Below are 13,269 nucleotides of genomic sequence, written 5' to 3' on the forward strand. Positions count from 1 at the left end.
GAATCGAGTCCCACATCGGGCTCCCCCTGGGGAGCCTGAACTCCCTCTGCCTATGTCTCTCTCTCTCTCTCTCTCTCTGCATCTCTCATGAATAAATAAATAAAATCTTTTTTTTTAATTTAAAGACTTATTTATTTATTCATGAGAGACAGTGAGAGAGAGAGAGAGAGAGAGAGGCAGAGACACAGGCAGAGCGAGAAGCAGGCTCCATGCAAGGAGCCCGACGTGGGACTTGATCCCAGGTCTCCAAGATCATGCCCTGGGTAGAAGGAGGTGCTAAACTGCTGAGCCACCGGGCTGCCCCAAATAAATAAAATCTTTTAAAAAAAGTAAGACTTCAGGTTTTTCATCTTCCTTGGGTGCATCTCCCTGAAGAACCAGGGACCTCTCCAATGTGATAATCCAGAGCAGTCACAGTAGGGGTATTCTTCTCAGAGACCTAAGCCACTGTGGAAACAAAGCCCCAGCAGGATTAAACAGCGTTGGAGTCCAAGAGGACAACTGTGCCATACTCAAAATCAGTCTGGAAAATGGAAAGGCACCAGAAACTCTTTCACAGCTCTAGATGGGTGTAGATGGGTGTGGGTAGAGGTGACCCTGGATGGTGAGGAATCACTATCCACTTGGCTCCTTCAGCTGATTGTCCTGTAACCTCACTAGCACCTACTGCCTTTATCCTCAATGTTCCCAAGTCCTAATTTAAAAATAATGCAAAGAGGAACACCTGGGTGGCTCAGTGGTTGAGCCTTTGTCTTTAGTTCAGGGCATGATCTCGGGGTCCAGGATTGAGTCCCCCACTGGGATCCTTGCAGGAGGCCTGCTTTTCCCTCTGCCTATGCCTCTGCCTCTCTCCCTCTCTGTCTCTCATGAATCAATCAATCAATCAATCTTAAAAAAAAATAAGCCCAGGTATTTAAAAAAATAATGCAAGGGAAGAATGGGGAATATAATGTATTTTTCTTGTTTTATTCTGGTTTCTTTGCCTGAAATGTTCTTCCAAACCCCCTCTTCCTTGGGAGCTCCCATTTACCCTTCAGGACAGCTCAAACATCACTTCCTCTGTGAAGTCCTCCTTGATCTCTTAGGTGTTTTTGCTCTTTGTCTTTTCACTATATTGTCATCACTGCTCCATCAGGTAAACCTACAGCATCCCCTTGCAATCACATTTGATTCTCATTATTTGGTACTTACATTTTATAAAGTTGCCATGGAGATGAGCACGAGGTGTTATACTGTATGTTGGCAAGTTGAATTTAAATAAGATATTAAAAAATAAAGTTGCCATGGACACTGAATGAATGATACTAAACCATTGCTCCTAGGGGAAGTATAGGATTAGGTTCCTGTGAGCCCCTGGACCCAACATTTTCATTAACTGATCTATATATAACCTTGTTTTACACACATTTCTGTTGAAAAACTTTTATACCTTGTGGACTCATTAATGTTAAATTCACAGTTAACAGCATTATAACTCATGCCTGAATGAAACTTACGTAGCAAACATTTTCTTGGAAAGAGATGTCACAGCCTTCTGGCTCTTAGCACCACTACACAGCACTTCAGCTCTATGCTTAAGGGTCATTTTAAGCAGCAAAATGACCAAAAAAAGTACACAAGTGCAAAATGTGGCACTAAACAGACCTCCAAAAGGATACCTGTTTAGAGTATGATTGCTAAAATGTGAAGGCAGAGCACTACCTTGTCCGACCTCAGCTGGGAATGTGTGTGTAGGGCGACACATTTTTCACAGCTCTGGCATGGGCACACCATGGATGACTATGAAAGTACTGATTTGGGAGTTATAAATAAATTTCAGTGAGTAGGCAAATTTGCAAGTCCAGAATCTGTAAATAATGAGCATCAACTGTATTTGTTTCTGTGTTGGACTTCTGTTAGTAGTAAAGGGGCTTCTTAAAGGAAGGATGGTGTCTGTACTAGATGTCTTTTCTTTCTCCAAACCCCCTCCGCCCTTTGCACCCTGCTCTCTCCCCTCTGACTTACCTCTGTGGACCACCCTGCTACAGTTTCTTTGTCCTCTGGCTTCCAGTTGGGTTTGGCCAAGAGAAGCCCCAGCAGTTAATGGAGTAAGGGGGGAGAGCGGGTTCAGCATATTTATTCCTCTGGCTTCCTCCTTGTGACATTCTCTCAAGGAGACATTTGCCAGGTGACTCTCAGCTTTCACATTCAAATGAGCATTCCGCATCCTGCCTCTTCAGGCCTCCAGGTGGTAACTGCTCCTTGGCTGTTATTTTCCTCTCTACTACTTTCTGTGGTTCTCCTAAACCTGACCCACACTCTCTTAAATAATCCTTTCGTAAATAAGTCCTCCTCGAACTATCTTAATTTGAGTGTGAAGTATTTGGTCTCTAGCTGATAAGATATCTTATTCATCTTGTACACCTGACACAGGGCCAGGCAATGTCAGATGAATTGGTAACTATTATTAGTACATTATTAGTAAATAAATGATCTCTAAAACTCCTTCTAATAGTGACTGTATGATTCTGTGATCCCACAAGCCAACTACACATCATGACTTGGAGTTTCATAGTCATTAAGAGACACACACACACACACACACACACACACACTGCCCATCTTGCTTACCAGATTATTTTCTGCCTCTTCCTCAAAGTGGTGGACTTGTGTGTTGGGAGATTCCAGGAAGAGTAGGGTCTGCGAGATAAATGCTCTGAGAAGCAGAACTGTTCATCCAACCGCTTTAGGAGTTTCATATCTGGGTCATTTCCCAGTGGGAGTCAAGCGCTGAAGGGAGTCCCACAAAAGACTGTGTAGAAGCCACACGTTTTTTCACTTTTGCCTAATGGTCCTCTGGTGCGTGAACTGGCTCCTGCAGTGCATGTGGGCTTTTGGTAAACTAAAAGGTACAGGGAAAGCTCCACACACCAAAAATATAAGCCAGCCTTTATTTTACTGGGATTTTAAGAGGCAGGGGAACAGCTATTCATTGCTGTCCAACTGTGACTGAAGAACTCTGAATTACAATTTCTACATGTCACCCACACAGCAGATGACAGTGAATGAATATGAACAATAACCTGGTACTCGGAACAAGGCAAAAAATCATCTTCACATTGGCTTCTTTTCCACCAGCTTTGCATTTCCCAAATCCACTCACTATACTGCTGCCAAAATGTATTTTTAAACACAAATTTGACCTTCACTCCTTGCTCCATGACATCTTTTCTATCTATAGGTAGAGTTCCCATATTTATTGTCTTTTTAAAATACAGTCTTTATCAAAGATTTACAGCTTCAGTTTCAATTTGCCTAACCCTTTCTATCATCCTTACCCTTGTCAACGCCTCACACCCATCTCTGAAACTTAGCTCCAGCAGGATAAACTGATCATAGCCTCCCCATACATTTTGTTTCCTCTATCCTTCTACCCGGAAAGCATTTCTTTTATTTCTGCCCAGTTACTTCCTAAGAAAACCCATAGTTCATCTTCAAAACTGAGTCAGACATTATATGCTCTGACAGTACTTCTCAAACTTTAATGCGCTTAGGATCGTGAAAATGCAGATTCTCAATCACTGAGTCTTGGTATGAAGTCAGAGAATTCACATTTCTCATAAGGTGATCATATTGCTGTTGCTGGTCTGGGGACCACACTTTGAGTAGTAAGGTTCTAGGAAGTTTTTCCTGATGTTTCCCTTCCTCTGAGAGATTTTATTACTTTTTCTGAGCTCTTCTCCTCTTTGCCTATATTTCTGTTGTTGCTCTAATTGCTGGATTATAATTTTACTTGTTGATATGTCTGCCTTTTTGTATGACTTACCTGGAGTTTCTAGAAAATAAAGACTGTGCTTTTTTCATCTTTGTTTCCATAGCTCTCAGCACAGTGTCTCATAGGAACACAGGAAGCATTTGATATTTACTTGTTGAACAAATGTTGCATGATATATAGTCCTTACTTTGGAACATGAAGCCATGTAATCATTTTTATTTAAGGAAAATTTTTGGTTGTTTGACATTTGGGCAAATATGGAACCCAGGCCATATATACTGTATTTATTAAAGCATACAGCTTTATTTGCTAGACCCAACTTTTAACTATACATGCTTTATAAATGGTTAGAGATTTTTTTATTTGAGTTCAATTTGCCAACATATAGTATAACATGCAGTGCTCATCCCGCCAAGTGCCCCCCTCAGTGCCCGTCACCCAGTCACCCCAACAGTTAGAGATATTTGTAACATTTTTATTGTGAATACTAGCAATCACTGTACACTAATAAATATTCATTACATCCAAATATAAATAGTCTTAAAAGGTACAAAATGCAAAATCTATAAATTGCATCTAGAACCAAAACCTTGTATAAGGGAATTCCCTGGGAACACATGATACCATTTTCAAACTGTGAATGGAGTAGAAAAAAACAGGCAGGAAGCCCATTTTGCAGGATAGGACACTGAGGAGTTAACATGTTCAGTTATGTCCCCCATGAATCTGAGCTTGAACACAATAATACCATGCAAGGGGCAAGTTTTGAAACCAAGCCACAGAAATCAATCAATTTTGATGTTTTCCTTTTAGACTGGATGTTCCAGAAAGCATCTCCAATTAAAGGTTCCACAAGAGAATGTACAAAATGCCAGAAAGTAAACAGGGATGATTTAGGATACGTTGAATCAGATCACCTTTTGAATGATACATTTGATACAATGATATCTTGAGACAACCAGTTTCACAATAATTATAGTTAAAAGTTATGCATTGGAATCTTCAGCTGGTCAAAATATCACACTATTTAGATAGAACTAATAGCAACACCATCTAAGAATCTCTCTAAAATTTTATCTGAACATTGTAGGAAAATGAAATCTCTCTTACACCGGGGAATACCCTTCTCCACAAAATGTCCAAGAATACTGCAGCTGGCTCAAAGCCAAAATGATAATTAAAGGAAGCATTTATACACCTGCAGGAGGATCTTCCAAAACTGCCTTAGCTCACCTATAAATGGCTTCATGCAATATGACTCTGGAGGAGTGGGTGATTCAAAGGGTTAATTAACTGAGTAACTCCATCCTCTGACAAAGATGAGGAGCCAGATGGGAAAAAGAAGATCCTATTCCAAGTTGGAGGGCTACACAGCCAGCCATAATGGTCTATGTGGGAGAAACGTTACTTGGTGGTTGACTTCTTTAATTCGCTTTCTAGGTCTCCCCCAGCTGTTATTTACCTCCTCTGCAACCCCTTTCACCCTCAGTAGGAGGCAGTGTTGAATAGAAATACAGAAACTGCATTGGTCACAGACAACTCTGTCACTTAGGGGAGCTGTCTTAGCTTTTTAAAGCCTCAGGTTTATCATCTGTAAAATGGAAATAAGGATACTTTCTCATGGGGTTGGTGTGAACTCAGGATGAAATAAAATTCTGCAGATAAGGCCCGTAGCTCAGTACATATTCACCTTGCATATTTCAGTGCTCAATCGACCACAGGCTGCCTTGTGCATCTTGGAAGCACCCCACTCAGTGCTTGACTCAGTTTCCATCCAGATGGTTGGAGCGAGAACAGACCCTTCATTCCTCTCCTAGACTTTCAGAGACTTGAAGCGTTGTCTTAAAGTTGCAAATTCCTAGGGCTTAAAGAACCTTTCGGGATCTCTGCAAGGCCACTCTGCCCGGCATAGTGCTGCCCTCTGCTGATGAGGGTGGAAGAGTGCAGAGAGGGAACTAAACCTAAAGGTCAGAAGAATCCATGGCTGAGTCCCAGTAGGAGCCAGTGTTCAGAAGCGATCATCTTCTCCCAGGATAGCTGTGAAGCATTCTGTGCAGAGGAAAGGGACCGTCACCTGCCCAGCTTGGTACTGAAAGTGGGCATCAGGGTGGTATCAACCTAAGGCCTTTCTCTGTACCAGTTGACACCCTACCATCTGATACCCTCTTTCTGGGCAGATGCCACCTCCAACCACGGGATCCAAATTGTTCACCCCAGTCCATCATGCCCCTTCACGGAGGGAGGTGGCAGTGTGCTCAATGAGTAAAATCTCATAAAGCTGCTTCTCAGAATATCTGGCCTCATGTGTGAGCAGCTGTTCCATCATCCTCTACGGCAGGAAGCTGTGGCTGACAGCATCACAACGGCTGAGTCGCTCTTTCTGACCTTAATTAATTCACCAGTTCTCCTTGAAAAAGCATCACACTCGTCATTTCTCTTGCCCCATATCCTGGGATTCTGTATTGTGGGGCCAAGTAAAAATCCCTTGACCATAAACTTTAGATCCATGTTGGAAATAAAAATAAGCAACCACAGTCCTACCATGTCCCTCCTTTTCTCTAAGAAGTGCAAGAAATGTTGTCTGAAAGCTATCAGATTGAGGTTTGCAAACCACACAAGATGAGAGGCTGGGAGGAGGGTAAAGGCATTGCTGCTGCTCTGGCCTCACTCCCGATTCAGGGGCTGAGCCTTCTGCTGGTGGCCAGGTGCCAGCCTCTGTCAGGGTGCTGCCTCTGTGGTGGCTTAGGGACTGACGCCACAGGCCAGCTGCCTCTGAGGAGTTCTGGGCTGGTGGCAGCTTTTAATGCTCTATGAAGGGAGAATTTGCTTCCCTCATTCAGGATCTGCAGCCCATGCCTCGTGCTGAGTCTCTGCTAAAGTCCCGATTCTGCAATTTCAGCCAGTTGACTCAAGAGTCTGCAGAAAGGTGGCCGGTCCTCTGGTTTCTAGAGAGGGAAGAAAAGAACTCTGTGAGTTCCTTGTCCTTATGTGTCATAGTTAATAACAAAGCAAACCAGAATTTAATAGCCCTCTGAGGATTCTTAAATATGCTTCCATATATATTATTAGAGGCCATGATGTAAAAGTTGTTAACAGCAGGTATTCTGGAATCATATGGACTACTTTTGTTTTTTGTTTTGTTTTGTTTTGTTTTTTTAAAGATTTTATTTATTCATGACAGAGAGAGAGAGAGAGAGGGGTAGAGGGAGAAGCAAGCTCCATGTAGGGAGCCTGACGTGGGACTTGATACCGGGTCTCCAGGATCACACCCTGGGCTGAAGGCGGCGCTAAACCGCTGGGCCACCGGAACTGCCCATATGGCCTACTTTTGAATCTAAGATTTCCCACTCAGCTGTGTGACTTTGAGCAGGTTACTTAACTTGTTTGAATCTCAGTTTTGTTGTCTGTTAAATGGGGATAATGATAGTCTCTATCTTATAAGACGGTTGCGAGAATTAAATAAAGTCATGAATTAAAAATATGTCATAAAATAAGTGCTAAATAGCAGCAAAAAAGGAAATACTTAGGTATAAATCTCACAAAATATGTATTAGGAAAAATACAAAGTTTTAAGGAAAGAACTCAAAGAAGATCCAAATAAATGGAGATATTTCATATTCAACAATGGGAAGACTTTATATTATTAAGATGTCATTCCTTTTCAACTTAATCTATAGATTCAACACAATCACACTCAGAATCCCAGAAAATTATTTTTTTTTTGAATCCCAGAAAATTATTTTGTAGATATTGACAAACTTACTCAGAAGTTTACATGGAAAAAGATTCAGAATAGGCAACATAATACTGAAGAGGAACAAAGTTGGAGGACTGACACTACCCAACTTCAAGACTTACTATAAAGCTACAGTAATGAAGACAATGTGGTATTGGTGAAAGAAGAGGCAGATAGATTGATGGAACAGAGTTGAGAGCCTGGAAATAGACTCAATATAGTCAACTTATCTTTGAAAAAGGAGCAAAGGCCATTTGTGGGACAGTGTTGTTGTTTTTTAACAACAGTGCTGGAACAATTAGGCAGCCATATGCAGTATAATGACCCTAGACACAGAACTTATAGCCTTCACAAAAATGAACTCAAAATGGGTCAGAGACCTAAATGTAAAATGCAAAACTTAGAAAACTTCTTGAAGATAACACAGGAGAAAATCTGGGCAACCTTGGGTTCAGTAATAGATTTTTAGTTACAACACCAAAAGCATGATTCCTAAAAGAAAAAATTGATGTTGAGCTTTGTTAAAACTAAAAACATCTGCTCTGTAAAAGACATTATTAAGAGAGAGAAAAGATAAACCACAGGCTGGAGAAAATATCTTCAAAACACATATCTGATAAAGGACAAAGACCTCTTCAAACTCAAGCAAGAAAACAAATAACCTGATTGAAAAATGGGCAAAAGATCTCAATAGACACCTCATTAAAGCAGATATACAAATGGAAAATAAACATATGAAAAGATGCTCCACATTATATGTCATTAGAGAATTGTAAACAAAAAGCTACCACTGTATACCTATTAGAAGGGTTAAAACCCCAAACACTTGATAACATTAAATGCTGCTGAGGATGTGGAACAGCAGGAATTCTCATTGCTGATGGGAATGCAAAATGGTACCGGCCACTTTGGAAGAGAGTCTAAAAGTTTCCTTCAAAGCTAAATGTGGTGTTTTCATATGATCCAGCAATCACACTCCTAGGTATTTACCCAGTTGAGCTGAAAATTTATGTTCATACAAAAACATGCACACAGATATTTATAGTAGCCTTTATTTACAGTTGCCAAAACTGCAAGTGATCAAGACGTCCTTCAGTAGGTGAATAGATAGCCAAACTGTGGTACATCCATACAATGGAATATTGTTCAGTGATAAAAAGAAATGAGTTATCAAGCCATGAAAAGACATGGAAGAGTTTTAAGTGAAAACTAAGTAAAAGAAGCAAATCTGAAAAGGCTACATACTATATGATTCCAACTATATGACACTATGGGAAAGGCAAAACTTGAACAATAAGAAGATCAATAGTTGCCAGGGTTTTGGAGAGAGAGGGAATGGTAAATAGGTGAAGCACGGTGGATATTAGGGCAGTGAAAATATTCCGTATGATACTATAATGGTAAGCACATGGTATTATGTATTTGTCAAATCTCACAGAGCTGTACAACACAAAGAATGAACCTTAATGTAAACCATGAACTTTGGGCAGTCTGGTTGCTCAGCAGTTTAGCTCCACCTTTGGCCCAGGGCCTGATCCTGGAGACCTGGGATCGAATCCCATGTCGGGCTCCCTGCATGGAGCCTGCTTCTCCCTCTGCCTGTGTCTCTGCGTCTCTCTGTCTGTCTCTCATGAATAAATAAATAATCTTTAAAAAAATAAATAAACCATGAACTTTAATTAATAATAATGTATCAATAATGGTGATTAATTGTAACAAATGTACCACACCAATGCAAAATGTTATTAATAGGGGAGGAGGGGCTATGGGAACTCTCTGTACTATTTGCTCATTTTTTTCTGTGAATCTAAAGCTCTAAACAATAAAGTCTATTCACTTAAAAATCAGTGAAAGAGTTTTTAAAAAGGGAAGGTGCTAAGTAAATTCAGCTATCATGATTATTATAGTATTTAATCCTTGTGAAGTGGACTGGGTTTGTTTTTCTCTCTTCTTTATGTCTTCACTGTTTGTTTCTTTGTTTCTGAATACAAAGGCTCTAGGAATTTACAGATCAAGCATTATTTCATTCTCTTACTAGTAAGAAAAAGGAGGTTCAGAGATTGTCCAAGAGATTAATCCCTAAGAAATACTAAAGTGGAGACAAAGCCCAAGTATCCTATACTTCTTCAATTCCACTTGTCACTCTCAACAATCTGAATTTGTGTTCATTCTCTATTCAGCAACTTTCAATTGAATTTGAAGTTTAAAATTTCCTAATTCACCAAAGGACATTAAGACTTACACTGATGTGGCTTAAGATATAGCCTGCCCCCACTAGGATGGGATGACTGAGGCATCTGGGAGGGCAAAGTAATTGGCTTCTCAATCTGAATTGTTGAATAAATAAAATGAACCCGAATTAAGTCATTTTCATTGTTTCACACCACAAGTGAACTTCTGCTCACCAACTTCTAGAACTTTCAATAATACTTGATGGTTTGTTGATGTTATAAGTGTTTTTATCTCAGAAAACTGACATATTGACATTGGTCTTACCCCCTCTTCCTTTCTAACAGTGTGTTGATGGCTTGTGACATTCTATTGCAAGTCAAATAATATTTAAGGTCGCTGCCAACTCTTTTAGGGTTGGGTAACCTCTTTTGTTAGTAGACACTCAAAGCCATTTTCTTGTTAATATACTTTAGTAACACCTGCTTCCTCATCCTCTAAGAGAGTTCCTTTCTCTAGGGAAGGAGACAGACCCTAGAGTTGTAGATTACAAGGTAGGGGGAAACCACTTCCTTTACTGACCTCTTTCCAGCAATGATTCATTATCTGGTAGATATTCGAGGAGGCCAGCCGGGGCTTGTATAAGCGAAATCCAGTAGTGATGTCTTCCACCACTTCTGAGTTGCTTCTATTTTCATACGGGATTTTGCCTTCACTGAAGACTTCCCACATTAGCACACCTAAAAGAAATGGGGAATGCAGCACAGTGAATGATGAAGTTCACAACTAGCAAACAAACCAGCCTACATCTATAAATTGCAGATTCCTTGACTTTCAGATTCACGTCCTTACCTTTAGGAAGGACAATACCAAGCCACCTGAGGCTTATTAGGCCTGTACTATTTCTAAAGAACAGAGATTTCCCAATCTTGCTTGTGGTGAGGAACTTTTAAACTCAGCCCTTTTTTTAATATCTAACTCAAATGCTACTACTAAAAGTTGCAAGGGATGTAAACTCAAAGGTCTACACATCATGTAAATAGATGGAGTGGATAAGATGTGTCTTAATGGGGATTAGGGGGTTTCTGGAGAACTGGAGGGTCAAGTTCCATCTTCAGATAACAGCTATGATTTAGCTCCAGCCACCATAGGGCACATGGGGATGAGGGTTCGGGATTGCCACATTTTCTGATTTTTTTAAAAGGAGTCACAAATTGAGAGCTTAGAAATAGAAATGCAATTTGATTTTTTAAAGTACTGTGTAGACAGAGCAAAACACATCTCCGGGGTGTCTATTTTTGACCTGTGATTTAATCCCCTTTCCTCTTCTGTCTTCAGCAGAAATGTCACACCCAATTTTATTATGTACTAATGTATTCATAGGATGTCAGAGTGGGAAGAGAGCTTGCAGATCACCTCGTTCAGTGGTTTTCAAAGCCTATTTCAGAGGTTCTTAGGGCAGAGTTTTCCAAAGTATGATTCCCCAAACAACTGAATAAAAATCACCTCAGAAGTTTGTTGAAATGGCAGACCCCAGGCCCTGGCCCCGACCTCTGGATCAGGATTTCTAAGGGATCCTCAGACATGCCTCTGGAGTTTTGGGAATTTGGAAACTGCCTGTAAATAAGACTGATCAGCTCCCCAGGTTGCCAGAAGTTCTAGTGAGATTTCTTTGGAAAATTGAGGTCTGCTGTTCAAAGCTCATTTGAAAACCATTTCTTTCATGCAAACCTTGTAATGCATTGATTGGAAACTGAGTAAGGCCCAAAGAGCTTACTTGACTTGCTTAAAATAGCACAGTTAATTAGGGCAAAATTCTTAAAATGCATGACAAAGCTCAATGGCCTTGAGGCAGGCATCAAGCTCCCAGACCATCCAGGTTTCTGTTTCTCAGGTTTGCCACTCCTGTTATCTCTCCCTCCCAACCTTGCTTCCAATGGTCAGTCTCCTTTTTGAACACTTCAGGGGGCACACCTTAGGCAGGGACGGACTGTAGCTCAACTCTCTAATTATATGATACAATAGAAAATTCCCAAGCTGGCCATCTGTGTCAGAATAAGCCTTATGCAGAATTAGCAGGTAAATGTGACAAAGTGGCCATGAGTGCAAACATCTTGTTATGGGACACCCAGCTTGGTGCAGTGTGACCAGCTGCATCAGCCATAGAGAGTGGCCACACATCAGGCATACCTTTCCTCATTATACACATACTTGGGGAAAAAAGAATCTTCTGAGATTGCTCTGGTACAGTTTTATTTCTTCCAAGTTCATTCTGTATCTTAATTTTGAATAACAAAATCTTAGCTAGGTCTGTCAGATAGGGAAGCTGTTTTAAGGAATAGCTCAGAAGAACTAGAAATTCACGAATTACTCAGTTGTCCAAAATGGCTATTCTTTTTTTTTTTTTTTTACATCTGAAACTAATGATTTACTGTATGTTGGCTAATTGAATTTAAATAAAAAATTAAAAAGTCATTACATTCATTACTACTTTAAAAATTACAATTAAAATACAATTATTTCTAAAATGATGGGGGAGACTTCAAAACTAATTCTCTGAAGAGATTTAGTCAGCTTTTCCCTGGTTTCTACACTTAGTCAATACACTTGGCAAAATCAAACTCCAACTCATTCCTTTCCAAAGTATAACCCTTCTTATAATCAAAATCAAAGAGGTTGTCCAGTGTATTTTTGTGTATAGGTTAATACACACAAACTATGGCTTGGGATGATATGACAAATCCAGCAAGAATATTTGGTAGCTTTCTGCCACACCAACATCTTTCATTCTGCCTTTTATGCATGCCCATTTGCACTTATTAGAAATTCTAATTCCTTATCATGGAATATGGGATTTTGCTTTCACTGAAGACTTCCCACATCAGCACACCTAAAAGAAATGGTGAATGCAGCACAGTGAATGATGAAGTTCACAACTAGCAAACAAACCGGCCTACATCTAGAAATTGCAGATTTCCTTGACTTTCAGACTCAAGTGCTTACCTTCAGGAAGGACAATACCAAGCCAATTTCATTGTCTACTGTTCTCTCACTGAGACAGTACCCCTCCTTTCTTTGGACACACCAAATTTTTATATTTGCTGGTTTCAGAGACACTGTTCCCTGGATCTTCAAATAGGGATGACTTTCTCTCATCATTCAGATTTGTGCTCAAGGGTTACCTCTTTGGAGAGGCCTTCCCAGACCATGCTATTTAAAACAGACACTTCATCCCAATCACGTTCTATCCCATTACTGTTTTTTCCATTACTGTTTTATTCATAGCACTTACTTATCACTATGTGATTTTGTCTTATTTACATATCTATTAGCTTGTTTATGTGATTACTATCTATCTCTCCCTAATTTATGTCCAAGAGAGTAGGAGTCTTTCCTATCCTATGCACCACTGCATTGTGAGGACCTAGACTAGCCCTAGCTTATAGTAGGTGCTTGATAAATTATTGTTGAATAGATGAGTAGGATATTTATTGAGGGTTAAATGTGGGAATAGAATTTTGAACAAAATATTCTCCTGGTCCTCAAGGAACTCATATTTTAATCTCCTGACTCCTTTAGCTTTTGATCTTACAAAAGCTGTCACCAGCAT

The 13,269-nt window shown here is 40.1% G+C and overlaps 1 protein-coding gene across 1 annotated transcript in view; it reads right to left on the minus strand.

Moving 5' to 3' along the window:
• Nucleotides 1-4,213: 4,213 nt before the first annotated feature.
• The window catches only part of ITK (IL2 inducible T cell kinase), a 63,631-nt gene continuing 54,575 nt past the window's right edge, over nt 4,214-13,269 (minus strand). The window contains exons 16-17 of the mRNA XM_077895728.1: nt 10,242-10,399; nt 4,214-6,699 (exon numbers count right to left, since the gene is read on the minus strand). Coding sequence (XP_077751854.1) covers nt 6,628-6,699; nt 10,242-10,399 — 230 coding nt within the window. The 3' untranslated portion in view covers nt 4,214-6,627. The remainder of the gene's footprint in view (nt 6,700-10,241; nt 10,400-13,269) is intronic.

Source organism: Canis aureus, chromosome 4 (assembly GCF_053574225.1).
Source record: "Canis aureus isolate CA01 chromosome 4, VMU_Caureus_v.1.0, whole genome shotgun sequence".
In the NCBI taxonomy this organism is placed as follows: Eukaryota; Metazoa; Chordata; class Mammalia; order Carnivora; family Canidae; genus Canis; species Canis aureus.